The following is a 23,355-nucleotide window of genomic DNA, read 5'->3' as shown; positions in this document are numbered from 1 at the left end:
CTGGCTGGATCAGGCCAATGGCCCATCTAGCTGTTTCCGTTTAGCATAAGCCTCCTTGAGTCCGTGTCGGGGGAAGAGGTGGCATAGAAACAGGTAAAGGGTAAAGGAACCCCTGACCGTTAGGTCCAGTCACAGATGACTCTGGGGTTGCGGCGCTAATCTCGCTTTATTGGCCGAGGGAGCCAGCATACAGTTTCCGGGTCATGTGGCAGCATGACTAAGCCGCTTCTGGCGAACCAGAGCAGCGCACGGAAACGCCGCTTACCTTCCCGCTGGAGTGGTACCTATTTATCTACTTGCACTTTGACGTGCTTTTGAACTGCTAGGTTGGCAGGAGCAGGGACCGAGCAACGGGAGCTCACCCCGTCATTGCGGGGATTCGAACCGCCGACCTTCCGATTGGCAAGCCCAAGAGGCTCGGTGGTTTAGACCACAGCGCCACCCGTGTACCTATAGAAATAAATATCAGCATAACCTAGCCAAAGCATCTTCTTCTCACAGTGGCCAACCAGATGCCTCAGTGGGAAACCGCCAAGCAGGATCTGCTCCTCTTGCGCCTTTCAGCAACTGGGAGGCAGAGCATAGCATGGCCATTATTATGTGTTTTGTGTTTTTATATTGTGATTTTATGTTGTGAAGCACCCTGATACCTGCCTGGGTGTAGGGCAGAATACAAATCCAGTCAGTCAATAATAGTAATCCTGGCCACTAGCCACGGGCCGCCCTCTCCTCCTCCTCCATGAATTTGTCTGATCCTCTCTTAGAGCCACCCAAGGTGGAGTCCGTGGCTGCCCCCTGCGGCAGCGAGTTCCACAGTTTAACCCTGCGCTCCATGAAGAAGTCGTTTCCTTTGTTGGGTCTCCCGAGGAGAGCAGGGCATGCGTGTGCCGAGGGCATCATCCGTGGCCGCAGCTGCTCTTCCCTGAAAAGGTTTAATTAAGAGAATAATAACCAGAATAATAACCCAAACGCGGCACGTCACCCCGGCTCCTGCGGCGCCTTAAAAATGAACAAATATATTGAGGCAGAAGCTTTTGTGCCCCAGATACCACTCAAGTTTTTTAATGCACTACAAAAGGCGGAGTGTGAGCTTTTATGTAATAACTTGACGGCAGCAGCAGCTCCTCATAACACTGAGCAGCTGGGGAAACGGTTTCCACTTATCTAAAATAATTAGGCGGAGAGCCGGGAGGGAACCAAGTGTTGGGTAAGACTTGACCCAGTTAGCAAGCCCACCCCCCCACCCCCCGCATTAGCAATGGGGCTGCCCCAAGTGGGTCTCTGCCCTGGGAAGCCACACTTGCCCACAAGTGTTGGCTTTCTTGTCTGAAATGCCTCCATGGGTCGGCTGGGGCATCCTTGTCCTGTTGCCATGGCGATGATACAATGGCATCCTCTACCTATTGAACAGAGGCTGCATCAGCCTCCCCTGTTTCTCCCGTCCCTCATGTCTCCAGAAGATTGCTGGGGGGGGGAGGGGGCATCAGAAACATTGCAGCGTGTGTGTGTGGGGGGGCCTGCTTTTTAAGTTCCAGCCCTTGGCTTTAGTTCCGGAACGAGGACTTTTTGGTGCCACGTTTATCATCCGCCTGAAGCGTGGCAGGCGAGATGCAATGGTGGGGTTTTTCAGAAAGTTAATGGCAAAAGAGCTGCCCACGCCGCATCTTGGAAATTGCCGTTCCCTTTATGCGCATTTATGGCATTGGCATGTGACAGTTGCGCTGTGTGAGATGGAGTGGGGGCATTGTGGTGCATTGTGAAGCAGGGAGCATTCTTGCGCAGGGGAGGCCCCCATCCCTGGCAGGCACCAGGGCAAGGGATGGGGGCAGCCCCCTTGGCTCACGGGCATGTGGGTCATGGGGGAGCCTCTGGAAGGCAGCCGGGCTTCCGAATACCAGTTTCTGCAGGAGAGGAGAGCTGCTCTTGTGCTCAGGTGCCGCTTGCAGGTTTCCCTTTGTGGCATCAGGTCGGCCAGGATGATGGACTACCGTGTTTCTCATAAAATAAGACGTGCCTATAAAATAAGCCATGGCAGGATTTTCAAGCGTTCACAAAATATAAGACATACCCCGAAAATAAGCCGTAATGCTGGGCAGTTCTGGAGGGCGCCAAGGAAGAGGAAGAGGTCTGTCGGGTTGGCGCCCAGAACCGGATGTTGCTGCTGCTGCAGCCCCGATCCAGCAGGACCCAGCAGGAGCTGCAGACCGCGCCGCATGGATCCCCGATCCAGCGGGACGCGGCAGGAGCTGCAGCGCGCGCCGCGTGGAGCCCCGATCCAGCGGGACCCGGCAGGAGCTGCAGCGCGCGCCACGTGGATCCCCGATCCAGCCGGACCCGGCAGGAGCTGCAGCGCGCGCCGCATGGATCCCCGATCCAGCGGGACGCGGCAGGAGCTGCAGCGCGCGCCGCGTGGATCCCCGATCCAGCGGGACGCGGCAGGAGCTGCAGCGCGCGCCACGTGGATCCCCGATCCAGCCGGACCCGGCAGGAGCTGCAGCGCGCGCCGCGTGGAGCCCCGATCCAGCCGGACCCGGCAGGAGCTGCAGCGCGCGCCGCGTGGAGCCCTGAGCCAGCAGCAGCCAGCAGCAGCAGCCGCAGTGTGCGCCACGTGGAGTCCCGATCCAGCAGGACCCAGCAGGAGCTGCAGACCGCGCCGCATGGATCCCCGATCCAGCGGGACGCGGCAGGAGCTGCAGCGCGCGCCGCGTGGAGCCCCGATCCAGCGGGACCCAGCAGTGCTCTGTACGGTAGCAATTTGAATCCTCCTCCTCCTGTCGCGGCTTGGGGCGATCCGCGCGGCGCTGCTGGGCGCTTTATCAACACTTCAGCAGCAACAGCCAGTTCCGGGCTCCAAGCCATGGCAGGAAGAGGAGGAGGCTTGCCAGGTCGGCGCCCAGCAGCCCCCCGAGCCTCCGGGAGCCAGGAGGAGGAGGAGGTGGCCTGCCGGGTCGGTGCCCAGCAGGGCCGCGCGCCCCGAGCCAGCTGGACCCAGCAGCACCAATGCTGGACACAGCAGGAGGAGGCAGGCGCCCAGAACCGTACGGTACTTAATAAAAAAATAAGACACCCCCGAAAATAAGCCATAGGCTTATTTTCCTGAGTAAAATAAATATAAGACGGTGTCTTATTTTATGAGAAACACGGTAGATGGGGCCCCCTTTGCCCTGATCCAGCAGGGCCCTTCTGAGGGTCTTATGGAACCTCCAGCTGCAGAGGCAGTCTACCAAGATTCCTAGAACAGGATGCTGGACTTGATGGGCCACTGGCCTGAAACAGCAGACTCTTCTTAAGCCATTCAGCCGGACATTTTCTTCGGGGGGCAGATTGCCTCTTCCTGTTTTCCGAATGGGGCCAGTGCAGAGTTGCCTGGCAGGGAGGGGCTTAGATGTCGGGGGGGGGGGTTGGGGGTCGCCTGTCTCCTCAATGCAACCCCAGCCCTGCTTTTCTCCCCCCAGCGCTCACCCTGGTGGAGCTATGGGCCATCGACCGGCAGACGTACCGCACCATCATCACCGAGAAGGCCAAGCGGCAGAGGGCAGAGGTGCTGGCCGGCCTGCGGAGGTGAGGGGGGCCAGGGAGCCCCCCTAAAGCAGCTGGACACCCCACTCCACCCCTTGACTGTTCCAAGCAGGAATCTGGTGCTCCCTTCTCTGGGCAAACCTGTTGTGAAACCTCTCTCTCCAACACAATCGCACATCTCCTCCTTCTGCAGTGCCCATCATGGTGTCTGATTGCTTCCTGCCTGGGATGGTGTGGGGACAGAGGACAAACAAGTGGCCTGACTGAGTGCAGTTGGGTTCCCTTTAGGGCAGGGGTAGGCAACCTAAGGCCCGGGGGCCGGATCCGGCCCAATCACCTTCTCAATCTGGTCCGCAGACGGTCCGGGAATCAGCATGTTTTTACATGAGTAGAATGTGTCCTTTTATTTAAAATGCATCTCTGGGTTATTTGTGGGGCATAGGAATTTGTTCACTCCCCCCCCTCAAATATAGTCCTGCTCACCACATGGTCTGAGGGACAGTGGAAGGGCCCATGGCTGAAAAAGGAGAGCCAATGTGGTGTAGTGGTTAAGAGCAGTGGACTCGGAATCTGGGGAACTGGGTTCGCGTCCCCGCTCCTCCACATGCAGCTGCTGGGTGACCTTGGGCTAGTCACACTTCTCTGAAGTCTCTCAGCCCCACTCACCTCACAGAGGAAGGGAAAGGAGAATGTGAGCCGCTTTGAGACTCCTTCGGGTAGTGATAAAGCGGGATATCAAATCCAAACTCCTCCTCCTCCTCCTCCTCCTCCTCCTCCTCCTCCTCTTCTTCTTCTTCTTCTTCTTCTTCTTCTTCTTCTTCTTCTTCTTCTTTTGTGATTCCTGCATCCTAGCGGGTGGGACTAGATGACCCCTGAGGGCCCCTTCCGACTCTATGATGCTACGTCTGGGATAGCCGGGGCATTTCTGTTTTCTCTTTCAGGGTGAAGCCTCTCCAAGGCCTTTCCGATGCTTCCCTGTCCCAGCTGCTGGACTCTGCAGAGGAGGTAACAAGGGCAGGAGGAGCCAGCTGCTTCAGGGGGCAGGCAGAGGAGAGTGGGGGTGGCACAGAAGGCCTGGGCCTTGGCACCCCCAGGGCCTCCTTTGCTGCTGTCAAATGCCCAGTAGGATTCAGCTGCTGCTCCATCTGGCTCTGGGCATCACATGTAGGGTGTGGGGGCAGCAAAATGATGTGGGCTGGGTGGTCATGCACCCCCCCCCTCTCCTCTGCTACTGGGCTGGCCAAAGTTGTGATCTCCAGTAGCAAGACAGACTCCACTTCTCCCCCCTCCCTCTGTGCATGCCTATTTCTTTATTTCATATAAGGGGAAACACTAAAACAACAAAATTCATAGCAACACGAGAACGGGGCCTTCTCTGCAGTGGCTCCCCAATTGTTGAATACTCTCCCAGGGAGGCTCACCTGGCACCTTCATTATACACCTTTAGGCACCAGGCAAAACCGTTCCTCTTCAACCAGGCCTTGGGCTGATTGACACCCTATCCTTTTTAAAGTGTGTGGAGGACCAGGGGTTATTGTTTTGTTTCATTTTTGTTCCTTATATTGATCTTGCATCTGGGTGAGCTTGTCTAAAAAAGAATGTCAAGCGCCAAAAAGAGTACAGTGAAGGCGTCTGTTTAGCGTCATGGGGCAAGGAGTTCCGCAGGGTAGGTGCCGCCACACTAAATGGTTGGGTTCTTACAAAGGTGGAATGGGTATTCTGTGGCACCTGTGGCAGCTCCAATGCCGCCGATCGAAGCGGCCAAGTGGGGTGAGGCGACCGTGTGGGTAAACTGGTGCCAGGTTGCAGCACCCCTTTCTCTGTCCCCTCCAGCGCACCTTCGCCCAGGATGAAATGATCATCCAGGAAGGAGACGAGGGGAGGACCTTTTTCTTCATTCTCAGTGGACAGGTGGGTCCCAGTTCGTCCTTGCCGCCCCCCCCCCCCCCGCTCCACCCCAGAGTTTTTTGAAGGGGGAATGCCCAGTGTCTGTCCGTCCCCCCAACTTCACTGACAGCCTTCCACATGTGTGGGGCTGAGGGTGTGCCTCTCAAGAGCCCCAGAACCTTCCCCCCTCCCCTCTGCCCCAGCTGGGCTCTGCCGGGACGAAAGTCTCTCTGCATTGCAGGGGGCTGGGCTGGATGACCCCGGGGTGTCCCTTCCAACTCTATGACCCTATAAAGAGCAGCAGGGTAGCTGGGCCAACTGCAGTGACCTCCAGGGAAGTCCCTGGCCAGCCACATCCATGCCAGGGTGACCTGACGGGTGGGGAGAGGGCTGCCCCCCTCCTGGGCCATGGGGCAACAGGGAGCTGGGGAGGCGTGCCATGCACCCGCCTAGTCTGCTTCACACCCTCCCTGGGCTCCGCAGGTGGAGGTGACAAGGAGCGTGGAGGGGAAAGAGGAGCACATCCGAGTCCTGAAGGCCGGGGATCACTTTGGGGAGCTGTCCCTCATCCGGTAAGCCAGTGGCTTTCAACCCATGTGCCGTGGCACCCTGGGGTGCCTTGAATGATGGTCAGGAGTGCCGCAGGCAACCCTGGCCTCTGTCCCTCTTCCCTGCCTCCTCTGATGCCCTCTCTCGTATCTCTGCCACCCAAAGGCTTGCACAGCTGTTTGTAGCAGCAGCCCTGGCTACAAGCTCCCCAGGAGAAGGGTGCCTCTGGGGCTGGCCAGGGGGTGCTTCCCAGGCTCCTGTGGGGCAGTGTGAGGAGGCACCTCTCTTTGGGGCAGGGGGCACAGCTCAGAGACCAGGGGCGGCAGCAGCGGCTGCCCAGAGGACTCCCAAGGAGAGGGAACACCCCATGAGGAGGGAGGGTGTTTGAAAATGGGTGAGAGGCTGCCGACTCTGCAGGCAAGGGGTGACGCATCTAGCCCCCCAGGGGTGCCGCAGAAAGAACGTAGTTGGTCAAGTACGTAGTTGAAAACCTTTGTGGTAAGCGGTCAAGCAGGGGGTTGGTGGCCCTCTGTTTTGGAGAGGACCCACCTTCCTGGCAGGCAGTTCTCCATAAAGCCACAGCCCCCCCCCAAAAAAATACCCCTGGGGTAGACTTAACTCTCCTCCTTTTTCTCTCCCTTCTCTGCTTCTTCTCGTCGCCTGCAGCAACATTCGCCGGACAGCCAGCTGCCGGGCCCAGGAGGAGGTCACCTGCATTGCCATTGCCAAGGAGTAAGTCAGGATCCAGTCGAGCCCGTCTGTGGGGAGGAGGGGGAGGGGGAGGGGGCTGCTTGGGAGTCATCCTCACATTTCAGGAGACTCCCCCCATCCATGTGCACCCCAGCTTCTTCTGAACCCCAAATTCAGCTCTGGCAATGATCCCCAAAGTGGGTGGCATCACCCCCTGGGGATTCCCTAGGGGGTGCTAAGAGGGAAGGGGGCAGCAGGCGGGCACTGGAGGTTTCAACGAGTACCAGGCTTTGCAAAACTGGTATCACGGAATGGAGTTCATCCATTTTGTCGAGTTAAACTAAGTACTTTTAATTGGGATTTCGATAAATGCGCAGTTTGAATTCTACCTTCCTTCGTGGGCTGTGCATACTGCTGTTCTTCTGAATAATGCTTTTGGCTAGGGTAGGGGGCACTGGGGGTGAGTTTATGGAGCCAAGGGGACGGGTGCTTGAAAACGTTTGGGAGCCACTGAGCTTATAGCGGTTCCCCAAATGGCACAACTCTCAGCCATTTGCATGGCTGGGTGTTGGGAACCCAGCTCAGTCGGAAAACGGAAGGTCCAAGGTCTCTGAACTCCCAAGTCAGTGTTTGCCTTCAACCCTGACTGCCAGGAAGGAGCTGAGAACCAGCTCCACCATTGGTCTTCCTGGTGGCAGGTCTGCACCTGAGCCCAGGTGGGATCTCAGACTCTGACATCTCCTCTCTCTCCTGCCTTTCCCCACAGGGACTTTCAAGAACTGAGTCCAATGTGCAGCCAAGAGACGTAAGTGTTTGGCTCCATGCCGGGATACTTGAGGAAGGAGTTGCAATCCTGTCCTCCTTCCTCTCTCCGTATCAAGACCACCCAAATCTGGGGTTCCCTGGCAATCTGTCTTTGGGGTTCAGCAAGACTTTGCAGGAGGAGATTCTGGCCCCAGTTTCTTTCTTTCTTTCTTTCTTTCTTTCCTGAAAATCATGCTCAAAGTGAGAATCAGGAACACAACCAAACCATGCAAGAAGTCGTTTCATAATAACACAGCAAAACAATACAATGGCCAATGCAACAGCATACAAAAAAACATGTTTCAATACCAAGATTATATAATCAACATCCAGCGTTCAATAGGCAAAATAAGAAGGGGGCTTGAGAGACAGAAGCAGCGCTGCCAGGATGTGGCTCACAGTCCCGTTCTTGCAGCAGGCTCTTGGGTCTTGCCTGCACACTCTTCGTTCTCCCCCGCCCCCCCAAAACATATTTTATTGTTTTCACTTATTTATACAAGAAGCAACAATCGATATTCAGCAATCCCACCCACTCCCAGCAGAAGCACCAAATGTCTGTTTAATTGCGTTTAATTTCCAAGTGGTTTTGGTTTTCAAACAAAGGCCTCGTTCCACAAGTTGCCATGTGTCCTCAGAGTCCCATCGCCATGTTCCGTTGTTGTTGGGGAATCTAATACAACTGTCAGGTGGATGGGAACGGGGCTTTTTTAAAAAAAAAAAAATATTTTATTAACTTTATTACATCAAATACAGAAAGAAAAAGAAAAGAACAATGAATAAAGAGAAAAAAATAAATAAAAATTCCATGTTTGTTTGTTTTTTTTATAAAGATTTTATTGTTTTCCATTAAAACAAAGAGAAACATAGCATAAACATAAACATAAACACCATAAAAAACACAATACATAAACACAATAAAAACAATAACAATATAAACAAACATAAAGAAAAACATATACTAACCTTAACCAACACTTATCTTTGTAATATTCTTGTTACAATCTTCTCTATTCAGGGGACTTCCCCTGTTCCCTCCACTGTCTTCAGAATCGTATATATATTATAGGTAGCTTTATGTCTTATTCCATTAACATTTACCATATTTCTTGATGCACTTAGCTTTACTTAATCAAATATAAATCATAACTTAAACATGAAAATCTTAAGATACTTTTTAACAATTAAATCATTCATACAAAAAATTTCTTCTAAACAGTTTTAACTAACATAACCCTGCTAAAGCCAATCTTCTGCTTGATTCTGCTCAAATATTCAATTTTACAGATTTGACTAAATAGTCTTTAAATTTTTTCCAATCCTGCGACACCTTCTCCTCCCTCTGGTCTCGGATTCTAGCGGTCAGTTCTGCGAGTTCCATATACTCCATTAACTTCATCTGCCATTCTTCCACTGTTGGAATCTCTTCACCTTTCCAGGTTCTTGCCAATAAAATTCTAGCCGCTGTTGTGGCATACATAAAAAATACTCTGTCCTGACTGGGTATCTCTTCATTGGTCATGCTCAAGAGAAATGCCTCTGGTTTCTTACCAAAGGTAATTTTCATTACCTTTTTAAGCTCATTATAAATCTTGTCCCAGAAAGCATTTACCCCTGAACACGACCACCACATATGAAAAAAGGTACCTTTCGCAACTTTACATTTCCAACACACATCTGACATTTTAGAATTCATCTTAGCTATCTTAACTGGTGTCAGATACCATCTGTATACCATTTTCATTATGTTTTCTCTTAAACTGTTACAAGCAGTAAAATTGATACCTTTCTGCCACAATCTCTCCCAGTCATCCATCATGATATTATGTCCCACATCCTTCGCCCAATCTATCATTGTCGATTTAACTAATTCATCTTTCGTATGCCACTCTAGCAACAAATTATACATCTTGGAAAGGTTTTTAGAGTTCGATTCAATCAGTTCTGTTTCCAGTTTTGATTTTTCCACTTGAAAACCGATTTTTTTGTCTAATTTAAATGTTTCATGTACCTGGTGATATTGCAGCCAGTCGGGGACTTGACTTTTGACTTTAAAAATTCCATGTTTGAATTTCTTCGTAGAAAGAAAAAGAAAAAGAAAACCATAAAATACATTCGAGTAATACATTCATATATTCCAAATAATTCGGTTCTATATTAAAAATAGTGAAGCAAAACAAAAATAATATTGAATAATAATTCAATAATCACATAAATCAATTTCTACTAACCTTTAGTGATATTTCATTCTTCCATCCTTCTGTATATTCTTGTCTATTTCTACTATATGTTACTTCTCCCACTCATTTGGCTTCCACTTGTCGTCATCCCGGGATATCGGTCTTTCCCTTCTTTTTTACTACTATAATATTCCTCATATTCCTTCTATCTTATTTTCTTCTATCCTTCCTTCCTAACTTTGGTTCACAATACAGGATGTTTAGAAATGGATCCAGCATTTCACAGTGGGGCATTGCTTTTTCAAGTAGTCTCCAAATTTCCCCCAGTTTTGTTGGAATTTTTGGTCGCTGCGTCCTCTGATTGTATCAGTTAATTTAGCCGGATCTATATAATTAAATAACTTTTCCTGCCATTCTTTAATTCCCGGTACTTCTTTCCTTTTCCAATATTGAGCAATCAGAGTTCTAGCCACAGCCAAGGCATTTAAAAAGGTTTCTCATCTTGCTTATTTATTTCTTCGCCCACTATCCCCAGGAGGAATATTTCTGGGTTTTTCTTTACATTATATTGGCTTTGGCTGTTGAACTCTCTCAGATGGTTGATACTAAGTCCCAGGGTTGTGAGGTCTGCGTTTAGGGTCTCCCGATACCTTGCAAGGGGGTGTCAGGGGCCTCTGACCCTTTCCGGTTGGGGGGGGGCTCTGCCTGCGGGGTTCCATCAAGGTCCTTCCTCTTCCTTGCTTAAACCAAGGGTTCACCTGAGGCCCCAATCCAGCATCCTGTCATCCCCCTTGAGCTGTGGCGGCATCCCAGAGCAATTCCTTCACATCCCAATTTCTCCTCCAAGGAGCCACGCATGGTTCTCCTCTTCCTCATTTTATCCCCACAACGACCCTGTGAGGTAGGTTCGGCTGAGAGAGGCAGCGACTGGCCCAAGTCACCCCCCAGTGAGTTTCATGGGGATTGGAACCCTGGTTTCTTGCAGGTTCTAGCCTGGCGCTCTAACCACTACACCACGCTGTCAAGACGACTGGGCTCTCAGTCCCTTTGGCGAATGCTGCCAAGAGGTAGAGTTGGCTTCGAGTCTCCATCTGAGACTGTTTAAGTGACCCTCAGTCGGTAGAGCACGAGACTGTTAATCTCAGGGTCGTGGGTTCGAGCCCCACCTTGGGCAAAAAACTCCTGCATTGCAGGGGGCTGGACTAGATGACCCCCCAAGGTCCCTCCCAACTCTGCAATCCTATGATTCTATGACCCGATTTCTGCGCTTTGCCTGTGTGCTCAGTTCACCTCCTCTGGGACAGAGTGGGCTCTTTGGAGCCCTAGAGGATAACGAAAGGGGCTGTGGGAAGAGAGGAAGGGTGGTTTGGGATGGGGGGGGGCTCCTTTGGCCCTGGGAGTGTTTGTGGGTGCATGTTTGGGAAGAGCTGGGAGGGATGGGAAGGGACCTTTCATTTTGCTGATTTCGCCTTTTCTTCCCCCTCCCCGCAGGGAAATGGCAGCGCCAGAGGCTCCCCCTTTCTCTGAGCCCAGACGGTCAGTGCTAAAACTCCTGTGGTTTGGGTGGGGGCATCAGGGCTGGTGGGGGCCTCTGTTGGGGTTCCCTGTGGTGGTCCAGGGAGCCCATTTGTGGAGAAAGAAAGAAGCGGGGGGTGAGTGCCCACATTTTGGACTAGACTGACCCCTTGGACCCCTTGTAACTCTGCCAGGCAGCGGTGGTTGTGGCAGCAGCCAAGCCCTTTGCCCTCTGTCCAGGTGGGGGGCACCAGGGCAGCCTCCCCCCTGCCTGGCCACTGTCTCTCTGCATCCCTGAGCCTGGGCAGCCCCCCTTGCCTGGCTAGTGGCCAGCCCTCTGGGGTTGCCCATTTTTGGAAGACCTCCCCCACAGCAAGGTGGGATCCCTTGCTAGAGACCCAGGGAAGAGGCAGAGCAGCTGTTTTTCATCCTGATCTCCAGCCAAGCTTGGGCATCTCCGGGCAGAGAGACACCCTGGTGTTGCTGCCAGCCGGTGTCAGCACTATTGAGCTAGAGGCACCTGGCTCTGCAGAGCTTTCTCTGCTCCGGTGTCTCTTCTGATTCTGGGGCGCCACTGCAGGGCTGGTGACAGACGTGGGGAGGGGCTTGGCGAGGGGCCAGCGGCGGGCCCACAAGCAGGGGCATTGGCAACTGCCCTTCCCTGGGGCTGGGCATCAGGGGCATACGCACAGCCTGAAGAAGGCAGCTGTTCCAGCTAGCCATGGTGGCAACGAGAGCGAGGGTCCGCCTCATTTCCCACTCTGAAGAGGGACCTGAATCTTCACCCCAGGGAGGGAAAGCCTCCAGTAAGATTTCATGGCTGCTGGGCACCCAGTCTCTCTCCCCCCTCTCTCTCCCTCTCCCCAGGGGGTCCTTCCTGGAGGGAGCTCAGAGCCCCCTGCAACTCCAGGACCTGCTGCCTGTTTTCTACGAAGATGGGGACCAGCGAGGGAAGCCAGTCGTCTTGGGCACGGGGGGCTTTGGCACCGTGGAGCTGGTAAGGTCTGGGGCAGGAATGCAGGTAAAAGAGGATTGGGAAATGATCAATAATGAATTGGGGGGGGGGAATGTTTAAAAGTACTTCCCCCCTCAAAAACGCTTTTCTGTTGGGGATAATTCAGACTGAAATTCCCAGGTGTCAAAAAGGGTTATTTATGCATGCCACTTCTGCGGCCCAAAAATGGAGAAGGAGTGAGGCCCCAACTAAGGAAGAATGTCAACTTAAACTGATGGAATATGTGCAGCTTGCAGGCTTAACATACAGAATAAGAGAACAAGAAGAACATACGTGATTTCAGCAAGGCCTTTGCCAAGGTGCCCCATGATATTCTTGTAAAGAAGCTGGTAAAATGTGGGCTAGACAATGCGACCATTCAGTGGATTTGTAACTGGCTGACTGACCGAACCCAAAGGGTACTCATTAACGGCTCCTCTTCATCCTGGAGAGAAGTGACTAGTGGGGTGCCACAGGGTTCTGTCTTGGGCCCAGTCTTATTCAACATCTTCATCAATGACTTGGATGATGGGCTTGAGGGCATCCTGATCAAGTTTGCAGATGACACCAAATTAGGAGGGGTGGCTAATACCCCAGAGGACAGGATCACACTTCAAAATGACCTTAACAGATTAGAGAACTGGGCCAAGGCAAACAAGATGAATTTTAACAGGGAGAAATGTAAAGTACTACACTTGGGCAAAAAAATGAAAGGCACAAATACAGGATGGGGGACACCTGGCTTGAGAGCAGTACATGTGAAAAGGATCTAGGAGTCTTGGTAGACCATAAACTTGACATGAGTCAACAGTGTGATGCAGCAGCTAAAAAAGCCAATGCAATTCTGGGCTGAATCAATAGGAGTATAGCATCTAGATCAAGGGAAGTAATAGTACCACTGTATTCCGCTCTGGTCAGACCTCACCTGGAATACCGTGTCCCGTTCTGGGCACCCCAGTTCAAGAAGGATACTGACAAGCTGGAACGTGTCCAGAGGAGGGCAACCAAAATGGTCCAAGGCCTGGAAACAATGCCTTATGAGGAACGGCTTAGGGAGCTGGGTATGTTTAGCCTGGAGAAGAGAAGGTTAAGGGGTGATATGATAGCCATGTTCAAATATATAAAAGGATGTCCTATAGAGGAGGGAGAACGGTTGTTTTTTGCTGCTCCAGAGAAGCGACACGGACAATGGATTCAAACTACAAGAAAGAAGATTCCACCTAAACATTAGGAAGAACTTCCTGACAGTGAGAGCTGTTCGGCAGTGGAATTTGCTGCCAAGGAGTGTGGTGGAGTCTCCTTCTTTGGAGGTCTTGAAGCGGAGGCTTGACAGCCGCCTGTCAGGAATGCTTTGGCAGGGGGTTGGACTGGATGGCCCTTGTGGTCTCTTCCAACTCTAGGATTCTACATTTAGAGAAGATTGGAAAACGTTTATTGAATGTATAGGAAATAATTGTGTGCAGCTGAAAAGGTTGGCAGCATTAAGATAAATTCAACAGCGTAAATAAGTTTTGGTGGATGCAATAATGGAATAGTGAATGGTATAGTTTTTGTAAAATATGCAGGGATTTAGGATACGTAAAATGAATCATGGAAAGAGAAGAAGGGAAGTCATTGATATCTTAAGGATGTAAAAGTGTGTATTCTAAGTTGTAAAACAGAAAATTTAATAAGAATGCTATACCAAGGGCTGGGGGAGAAATGGCCTCCCTCGGGAGATGCTCTCCTTCCTTGGAGGGGTTCAAGCAGAGGTTGGGTGGCCATCTGGCCAGGGGTTCTCCAGCTGTGGCTCCTGCTTATTGGACTAGATGACCCTCAGGGTCCCCTTCCGATCTTTGATTCTGCTCTAGACAGATCCTTCCTTTATCCTTTCATCTAATGCCCACCCTGGGCAATGCCACCTCCAGTGCCCTGCTGGGGTCTGGCTGCGCCACCAACAGGGTGGGGACAAGAGAAAGAACCTAAGAAGGATCCAGCCAGTGGCCCATCTAGTCCAGCATCCTGTTCTCACAGGGGCCGACCAGATGCCTGTCAGCAGGACCTGGGTGCAAGAGAAGCTCTGCCCGCCTGGGGTTCCCAGCAGCTGGGATTCAGAAGCATGGCTGCCTCCCAGCTGTGGAGGCAGAGCAGAGCCGTCTTGGCTACCGGCCATCGACAATCCTCTCTTCCTCTCTGAAATTGTCCAATCCTCTTTCATAGCCATCCATGTTGCTGGTCATCCCTGCCTCCTGCAGCAGGGAGTTCCCTAGTTTGACTGCGTGCCGTGTGAAGAAGGACTTCCTTTTGTCTACAAGGCTTGTAGAATCCTAGAATTGTAAACTTCTAGGTGACCCCACAAGGGTAATCTAGTCCAATGCAGGAATCTTTTGCCCTCCGTGGGGATTGAACCCACGGCCCTGAATTTAAGAGTCTCATGCTCTGCCAGCGGAGCTATCTCGGCCTGCGCTGTGCCAGCGTCTCCCCACTTCTCCCCTCCCCTCCCTGCCTACCTCGCAGGTCCGTTGTGTGGAGGAGGGCCAGGAGCTCTTCTTTGCCCTCAAGCGCCTGCGGAAGGACCACGTGGTGCAGAAGCGGCAGCAGGAACACGTCCTGATGGAGAAGAAGGTGCTCCGGCAGAGCCGCTGCCCCTTCATCGTCAGGTGCCGGCTCCTTCCTCTTCCCACTCCCCATCTCCAGCTTGGGGCAAGGGGTGGGCTGGGGCCCGGAGCCCACAGAGGTGGACATCAGACAATCCCTGCAGAGGCTGCATCAAGCCAGAGGTGTCCCCCCCCCAGAGCCCAGCCTCCTGTTCTCGCAGTGGCCAAATACCCCTAAGGACCCTGGAATCCAGTTAGACTGTCCCTGGAGCTGGAGGTTCCACAGGGACATAGGAAGGGCTTGGCTGCTGGAGGTCTTTCTTGTTCCCTGTGGGACACCCTCCCAGAGGTGTAGGAAGGTCAGGTGGTACCCAGTGTGGAAAATTTCTTGTCAACCCCCCCCATTGATTCCCCCCCCCGCAAAAATGGTTTTACGTTATTTCATATTTTCTTACAAAGGAATAATAACAAGTAATAATAAAAAAATTCTTTATATCCCACCCTCCCCGGCCGAAGTCGGGCTCAGGGTGGCCAACATCAGGTACATAACATTGGTTTAAAATCAAACAATAATTAAATTACCTCCTAAAAACATCTCAAAATCAAATTAAAGTCTGATTAGATGGCTTTCCACAGGGTTAGGGTTGGGAACAGTTAGAGCTCCACTGAACTGAAATTTCAGCCTTCACGACATAGGAAAACAGCCAAATGAACAGCTATTTTGGTGGAGGAGGGTCAAGATATTAACCGATATGCATGAAATTTCATATACAGTGGTGCCCCGCTAGACGAATGCCTCGCTAGACGAAGGTATTCGTCTAGCGGGAGGCTGCCCCGCAAGACGAAAAAGTCTATGGGGCTGCCTCACAAGACGAATTTCTTTCGGGGGGGTTTTTTCATCTAGCGAAAACCGCGGTTTGCATTACTGCTTCGCTAGATGAAAAAACCGCTAGACGAAAAGATTCGTAGGACGAATTATTTTCATCTAGCGGGGCACCACTGTATAGCTATATACAGGTGAAACTTGAAAAATTAGAATATCGTGGAACGGTTCATTTCTTTCAGTAATTCAACTTAAAAGGTGAAACTAATATATGAGATAGACTCATGACATGCAAAGCGAGATAGGTCAAGCCTTTGCTTGTTATAATTGTGATGATTATGGCGTACAGCTGGTGAGAACCCCAACTTAACAATTTCAACTTTGGGGTTTTCATCAGCTGTGCGCCATAATCATCACAATTATAGCAAGCAAAGGCTTGACATATCTCGCTTTGCATGTCATGAGTCTATCTCATATATTAAACTCTAGTAGCTAATGAAAACAATTGCTTACATAAATGGACTTTTCCACGATATTCTAATTTTTCGAGTTTCACCTGTAGTAAGATAAGACCTTTGGAGCAGGCATTTTTTTAAAAAAGTTTTTTTTATGAACCACCCTAGTAGGGCAGTAATTGTTCCTTGATAATTTGCCACCCCCTCCATTATGGAACATGGGGCAGCCCGCCCTCTACGCCCCCCTTGCTACACCCCTGCACCCTCCCATCAAATGACGTCAAGGAGATGAATAACTGGACGACTTTTAGGAGGCAGCCCTGTCTAGGGAAGCTTTTACTGTTGGGTCTTTTTTATATCTGCCGGTTTCTGGGGGCCCCTCCCTGCTGTCCCTTCTCTCCCCTGCAGGCTCTTTGCCACCTTCCGGGACAGCCGCCACGTCTACCTGCTGCTGGAGTTCTGCCAGGGGGGCGAGTTGTGGGCCAAGCTGCGCGAGGCGTAAGTGGGGGTAGAGGGAGGGGCGGGGATGTAGGGCAGGATATTGTATTTTAATATTTGTTGGAAGCCGCCCAGAGTGGCCGGGGTACAAATAATAAATTATTATTATTATTATTATTATTATTATTATTTCAACAGGCGGGTGGGGGCTGTGAACCGGAAATGAGGCTGCTTGGGACAAATCGTAGAATGGAGACCTAGAATGGCAGAGTGGGCAGGAACCCCTGGGGCCCTGGGCAGTAGCCCCACCTCCTGGCCACTAGAAGCCCCGCCCCCAGGGGAGAAGGCCACGCCCCCTCAAGCCCAAGCCCAAGCTCTCCCCATGAGCAGAAGGGGCCCTGGGGGTGCATTACAGTGCTGGGTTTAAGCCTGGGAGTTTCTTGCTGGGGTTTGGGGAGGAGAGCAAAGCATCCTTGCAGGGAGTCCTGGGCCCCCCAATAATGGCGCTAACGGTTATTAACCTCTCCTGATTGTGGGAATGTTCAGGGTGGCAGGAGAGGATATAGTGTTTATTAATATCCTTCCTAACTTGCGCTAACAAGTTCCTTTACGTAGCAGAGTTTACATTCCCCTTTTTTACATGCACAGCAGATAGCTGGTTGCAGGCTCGTGTGAGCCTCTCACTAATATACAATTCAGTCTGTCTCAAATTGAATTGTACGTTCCTGGTAAGTTCCCTTGAATCCCTCTTAAAAGGATAAAGATGCCACAATCTTATTCATAAGCAATAAAAATACAGTTTATTCACGACCAGGCAGAGCACAGTGTGATCCCTGAAGGCAGACTTTAGGCTTAAAGTTACAAACGTACAAAAACAGGTTTAGCCTGTAAGGGAGATGACCAGGCAGCCAGCAGTTCATCCGACGAAAGGAAGATGGAAAAGAAGGAAAAGGGGGTGCTGCTGCGTGACTCGTCCTTTTGTTACCTGGACAGGTTAGGTCAGGCCCCCCCTTCTATCACTTGCAAAAGGAAGGCTGCTCCAGCCAGGAGGAACAGGACATTTTGACTGGCTGGACCAAACATTCCCTTGCATGTCTTCTCTAGCATTACACAGTCGTACTTGACTGCCTCTCATGGATCACATCCCACACCGATCATGCCTGATCCGAAGAACCAACCTTTCACCATTGGAGACCGTTTGCATTGCAGGGGGTTGGAGTAGATGACCTTTGGGTACATTCCATCTCTACAATTCTACGAGACTCTGAGTCCCTCCAGTTCAGTATCTGCAGTAGCTTCACACAGAGAGCCTTTCCCAGCCCTGCCTGCAGCTGCTGGAGACTGAACCGCAGGCAGACCTTCTGCATGCTAAAGCAGCTGCCCTGTCGCTGGCCTATTCAGCTAAAGGCAAAGCAAGATTCTAGTCCTCCTCGTCCTGAATTAAAGGGTTGATTACAAGAAAGCTGCCTTACTCTGAGTCCACCAAGCTCGGTATTGCCTACACTGACTGGCAGCAGTGGCCTTCCTGAGACCCCAGCCTTGCCCAGAGCCTCTGGGGATGGAACCCGAGGCCTTCTGCATGCCAAGCAGCTGTCCTGCCTCTGAGCGTGGCTCCGTCTCCTCTCGCCCCTCCAGCCGCTGCTTCTCGGAGCCGGTGGCTGTCTTCTGCTCTGCCTGCGTGGTCGAGGCCCTGGACTACCTGCATGCCCAGGGGGTCGTGTATCGCGACCTGAAGCCAGAGAACTTAATGCTGGACGCCAAGGGCTACGTCAAGCTGGTAACGGAGAGGGAGGGGGGAGGGGAGGGGGCACGGAGGGGCAGCCATCCCACCTCAGAACAAGCCCCACCCCAACCCCTGACCGCTGAGGGTGGAGGGGTGGACATTGGCGGTGGCAAAGGGGAACACACTCTGCATGTGCTCAGAGGTGCCTTTCGCCAGTCAAACGTTCCATGTGAAAAAATGGCCTGACGTCTCGTTCCGCTGAAGCTCTGCAGGAAGAAAATGCCCTCTAGATCAGGGACTCCCAAACTTCTTCAGGCCCCCACCCACTTGGCTCCAGTGCCCCCTCCCCTCTAAAAAGTGTTATATGCTTCAGTTGATATTCCTGTATTGCAAGGGGGTTAAACCTTGGGGGTCCCTTTCAACTCTATGATTCAGAATAGTGGGTTTGCAAAATCCATTAAGGAAAATAAGAGCACAGCGAGATTCAAAACAGTTAGAATGAATCCCACATTTATTCAAAAATCCAATTAAAACCATTTAGTTTAAGTGATTATCTTGATCCAGTGATACCAGCTTTTCCAATGTCTGATAGTCATTTACACCTGCCACAGCGTGCCCCCTGCCCCCTGCCCCCTTTTAGGTCCCCACAGGTAACCCCACCACCCTCCATGGGGCAGAGCGCCCACTTGGGAAGTGCTCCATTGATGCCAGCAGGGAGAAAGGGCAGGGACAGAGATGCAATGGGAAAGGTGGTTGCATTAGCCCAAGCTAATGGTCGCTGTGTCCTCCTTACCTGTGCGAACCGATGAGGTCAAATGTGGCAACACCATTCGTGTATGCAAATCTGACCTCACAGCTTAACCATTTTCCCCCCTACACCTGTGCGTGGACACACCTGTCGGTTGAGGATAAACCAAGTGGGCAGCTCCAGCTCCAATAAAATTGGTTTTGACATTACCCAGTGCGTCCCCTGTAACAGTGCATCCCTCTGGACATTTATTTGGAAATAAGTCCAACCGTATTCAAGTAAGGGGACCGGGTGCCAACGGGGTGTGTGTGTGTGTCAGCATAACTCTCTCTCTCTCTCTCTCTCTCTCTCTCTCTCTCTCTCTCTCTCTCTCTCTCTCTGCGTTATTGGTGTCCCATTGGGGCACCTGGTCGGCCACTGGGAGACAGGATCATTGGCATGATCCATCTGGACAACTACTGTGATAGCAGAACCTCCATACCCAAGTGCACTCTACCGCTGGATACCAGACAGTGGGGGACACAACAGGAGAGTGCTTGTGGGTTTCCCATTGGGGCAACTGTGAGAAAAGGAGGCTGGACTCATGGGCCTGATCCGGCCGGTTTCTTCTCAACGCCCAGCTGCTTGTTTCTCTGTAGGTAGACTTTGGCTTTGCCAAGGCGCTGAAGCGGGGGGAGAAGACCTACTCCTTCTGCGGGACCCCCGAGTACCTGGCTCCCGAGATCCTGCGCCACGAAGGGCACGACTTTGCCGTGGACTTTTGGACCCTGGGCGTGCTCATCTTTGAGATGCTTGTCGGACGGTGAGACATGCACCCCCCCCATATGCACAAGATGACCGGGGGGGGGAAGGCCCTTGTGCTGTGTTCTCTCACTTCCAGCAGCAGCAGCAGCTGTGGGGTTGGTTGGTGGGGGGAAAACACAGGTGCAAAGGCAGGGAGGACTAGCAATGGGTGCACCCTAAAGTTTGGGGGTGCCAGAGCTGCCAGCTGGAGCCCAGCAGGGGAAGGGGCTACAGTGCTGCAAGGGAGCACCCCAGATTGCATCAAGCAAGGCCATAGCACCCTCTCGCTCAGCTCCTTCTAGTCGGTGCTGAGGGGTATCTTGTGATTTGGGGGAGGGATGGGATGGTCAGGGAGTGGCTTTGGGGACCATAGAGGCACTCAGCACCACTTTTTGGTGGATCAACATATTCAGGGCTGACCCCCCCCCCCCCGTGGGGCAGGCTGAGGCAGCCTCTGCAGGTGGGGAACCCCAAGAGGCAGCAACCCCAAGAGACGGCCGCCCCACTGCAGAAACGGCTCCTGGCGAGATACTGCAGAAGTCTTGCTCGATCTTGTGCGCTCCGCAAGATCTTGCCAAAATCTCACAAGATCTCCTTGGAATCTTGTGATATCTCGCTAGAACCAACTTGCCTCAGTTTTGACTAAAGCAGTGAAATGGGGCATGCTGACCCTGTACATACACGGATAGGTAGCCTAGAGAGGAAGAAATGTGGAAACAGGGAGTGAAGGGATCTCATTTGGAGAATCTCCTTTGGAGAACTGTATTAACGATGAGCCAAGAAAGTTTGTGCAGTTCAAACTCTTGGCCTTGAGCTAGAGAGAGAGAGGAGGTGGGGGCCCTGATCTTCTCTCAGAACCAGGCTTGCTTCTCTGGGAAGGTGACTCAATTCCTCTGCATGTGTGAAGCGTAGAGAAGAGAAGAGAATGCCTGCCTCACTGTAACTCGTAGACTCCTGGACAGGGGTGGGGAAAGGGGGTACGGTTTTGGGCGGTCCGCCCCGGGTGTCACCACTGAGGGGGGTGACAGAATGCCGGGCGGCACTCATTGTGGAGCCTGCCGCGCACCCGAGCCACGCATCTCTCCTGGGTGAGACACAGTGGTTTTGGCACGCGCAGGCTCCCCGAACGGTCCTCCCACTGCCTCCCCCTCACCTGTAGGGCAGCTGAGTGGGAAGGGGCAGGCAGACTCCTCGGAGGCCCCACGGAGCATCCTGCCCCGGCTCGCCCCCCCCACCTTGTTCCACCGCTGCCCCTGGACTCTGCTTTTAAGGGTTACCAGAGGCCACTGCTTCTCTGCCCAAGTAAAATCCCCCTTAGACTTTGCAACGGTGTAGTTGATAGAAGAAAATTCACGCCAGCTTCCCCCGTCTCCCCAACCCCAAGCCCCCCCTTCCACAGTGCTGAGCCTCAGAAGATCTACAGCAAGATCATGGACGGCGTCTTCTCCTTCCCGGTGTTTGTGAGCGAGTCTGCCTGCTCCCTCGTGGCCAAGCTTTGCAGGTGTGTCTCCTCACCACCTTCCGGGGGTCCTTTGGGGTGCTCACGCTCCCCTCTTATCGCACTGAAAGTGCATGCGCCATGTGCAAACGAATTAAGCTGAACCTCCTCTTCTCTCTCCCCCTCCCCCCGGCCTTTCCTGACTCTGGTCTATATGGCAGGCGCCGGCCTGGGCAGCGTCTGGGCAACACCAGCAGCGGCATCCGTGGCATCCGGAAGCACAGGTGAGTCGGCAGGGCAGAAGCTGCAGTGCCTGTCTCTGCCAGCAGGAGGCGCAGGAGAGGCCAAGGGTTTCTCTTCCCTCCTTTGGCCTTCCTGCACCTGGGGCCTTCCAGCTGGTTTGAACTACAACTCCCATCAGCCCCAGCCAGCACCAGGACAAGGGGCAGGAACATAGGAAGCTGCCTTATACTGAGTCAGATCACATTGTGGTTATTGATATTGCGCACTTGGAAGCCCTAGGATGAATCAAAACTGACTGTTCTTGAAATAAAAATTGCCCGGGTAAAAAATATGGTTCAAAAGCTTTACTAACAGAACTTGCAACAAAACAAACTTAAATTGATAACGTTACATCCAGATAGTTGCATAATATTGTGTGCTGATCCTAGCCCTGATAGAACTTCTTTGAAATATGAAATACAGGTATCTTCCTCCAGAGCTGAAATCAAAGCTCTGCCTCTCCAAACCCAGTCTGCATTCGCCGGAGGCTGAGTCCCTAAACGGAGAGGATCCTTAGCACAGCCTTTCTTCTTCCCGGCTGATTTCAGAACAAAGACTAAAAAAAACACCCAAAATGGAGACTTGTAACTGAATGCTGCATGTGACCGAAGTTAAACCTCCTGAGAGCTAGCAGAGATGCATTCTCACCTGATTATTAACTCGTTAGGCACTCTGAGAGGTTTAGTTCAGCTCCATCGAACCTTCCATACCATGCTATACTTTTAGCAGTACAGTAGTACCTTGGTTCTCAAACGTAATCCATTCGACTCTCGAAACTGTTCAAAAACCAAGGCGCAGCTTCTGATTGGCTGCAGGAACTTCCTGCACTCAATCAGAAGCCGCAGAAGCCGTGTCGGATGTACGGCTTCCGAAAAACGTTCACAAACCGGGACACTCACTTCCAGGTTTGCGGCGTTTGGGAGCCGATTTGTTTCAGAGCCAAGCCATTTGACTGCCATTTCAATGAACAATTAAACAATTTTACTTGACAGACCATTGGTCCAGTTTTGACTATGTGTTGGGTGAGGAAGGATTTCCATTGATCTGTCCTGAGTCTTCCACCCCGCTGACCCTTGCCTTGCCTTCCTGCCCGCAGGTGGTTCAGCTCCCTCTCCTGGAAAAAGCTGGCGCTGCGTCAGATCGAGGCCCCCACCACCGTTCTGCTCAAGCAGGTATTGGGTGGGGGGCGAGGGGCTCTTTTGGGGCAGCAAGGACTCTCCTCCAGCTGCCTCACGCTTGCCTACTTTCCCCTCCTCCTCCTCCTCCTCCTTCAGGGCTCCCCCTACATCAACTTCAAGCGCTACTCCGTCTCCCGGCAGCAGCCTGAAGAGGAGTTTTCTGGATGGGATGAAGACTTCTAAGCTGCTGGAACCACGGAGGGGGGAGGGCAGGAAGACCCTTCCTTTTTGACCCCACAGACTGGAACCGCAGATGAGAGGGAGCCCCAGCAGCCTCTCTCTCCCCTCGAAATGCTTTTCAGCAGGGGCCCCCCCAGCCTGGATGTCCTCAGCCCCCTGCCCCCAGTGCTTGGCAAAGGCTCTCGTGTGCCCCTTCCTCTCCCCCCACAACTGCCTTCTCTGGGAGCTGATGGCTGCAGTGGGCAGAGTCACTGTGAAAGGGGGAAACCCTCCAATCTGCCTTGTCTCGTCCTGCTCAATGTGGAAAATAAAATTAGTTCAGGGAACAGTCTGGCCCCCGCCTCCTCCTCTGCGATTTGGGCATGCAGGGGGGGGGGCTGCTGCTGGTCCGCATTCTGTCTCCCCGCAGCTCTCCAGGTGCGACAACATTTGGAATACACTCTGTGCCGTTCTGGTCACCTCACCTCAAACAGGAGATTGTAGAGTTGGAATAGAGGGGATACAGCAACTCCCCTTTGAAGGAAAGCTGCAGCGTTTGGGACTTTTCGGTTTAGAGAAAAGGCCAGGAAGAAGCGACTTGATGTAAAATTAGGCCT

General features: G+C 52.3%; 1 protein-coding gene across 1 annotated transcript in view; it reads left to right on the top strand.

Moving 5' to 3' along the window:
* The window catches only part of LOC117044475 (cGMP-dependent protein kinase 2-like), a 28,072-nt gene extending 4,987 nt beyond the window's left edge, over positions 1-23,085 (top strand). Inside the window, exons 5-20 of the mRNA XM_033145271.1 lie at positions 3,456-3,561; positions 4,461-4,524; positions 5,353-5,430; positions 5,890-5,978; positions 6,622-6,687; positions 7,412-7,450; positions 11,118-11,162; positions 12,009-12,138; positions 14,632-14,774; positions 16,398-16,487; positions 18,063-18,204; positions 19,537-19,700; positions 21,066-21,182; positions 21,341-21,403; positions 22,498-22,573; positions 22,676-23,085. Coding sequence (XP_033001162.1) covers positions 3,456-3,561; positions 4,461-4,524; positions 5,353-5,430; positions 5,890-5,978; positions 6,622-6,687; positions 7,412-7,450; positions 11,118-11,162; positions 12,009-12,138; positions 14,632-14,774; positions 16,398-16,487; positions 18,063-18,204; positions 19,537-19,700; positions 21,066-21,182; positions 21,341-21,403; positions 22,498-22,573; positions 22,676-22,762 — 1,499 coding nt within the window. The 3' untranslated portion in view covers positions 22,763-23,085. The remainder of the gene's footprint in view (positions 1-3,455; positions 3,562-4,460; positions 4,525-5,352; positions 5,431-5,889; positions 5,979-6,621; positions 6,688-7,411; positions 7,451-11,117; positions 11,163-12,008; positions 12,139-14,631; positions 14,775-16,397; positions 16,488-18,062; positions 18,205-19,536; positions 19,701-21,065; positions 21,183-21,340; positions 21,404-22,497; positions 22,574-22,675) is intronic.
* The last annotated feature ends 270 nt before the right edge of the window (positions 23,086-23,355 follow it).

This window comes from Lacerta agilis, chromosome 3 (assembly GCF_009819535.1).
Source record: "Lacerta agilis isolate rLacAgi1 chromosome 3, rLacAgi1.pri, whole genome shotgun sequence".
Lineage (NCBI taxonomy): Eukaryota > Metazoa > Chordata > Lepidosauria > Squamata > Lacertidae > Lacerta > Lacerta agilis.
This window is presented reverse-complemented; position numbering and strand designations above follow the sequence as displayed.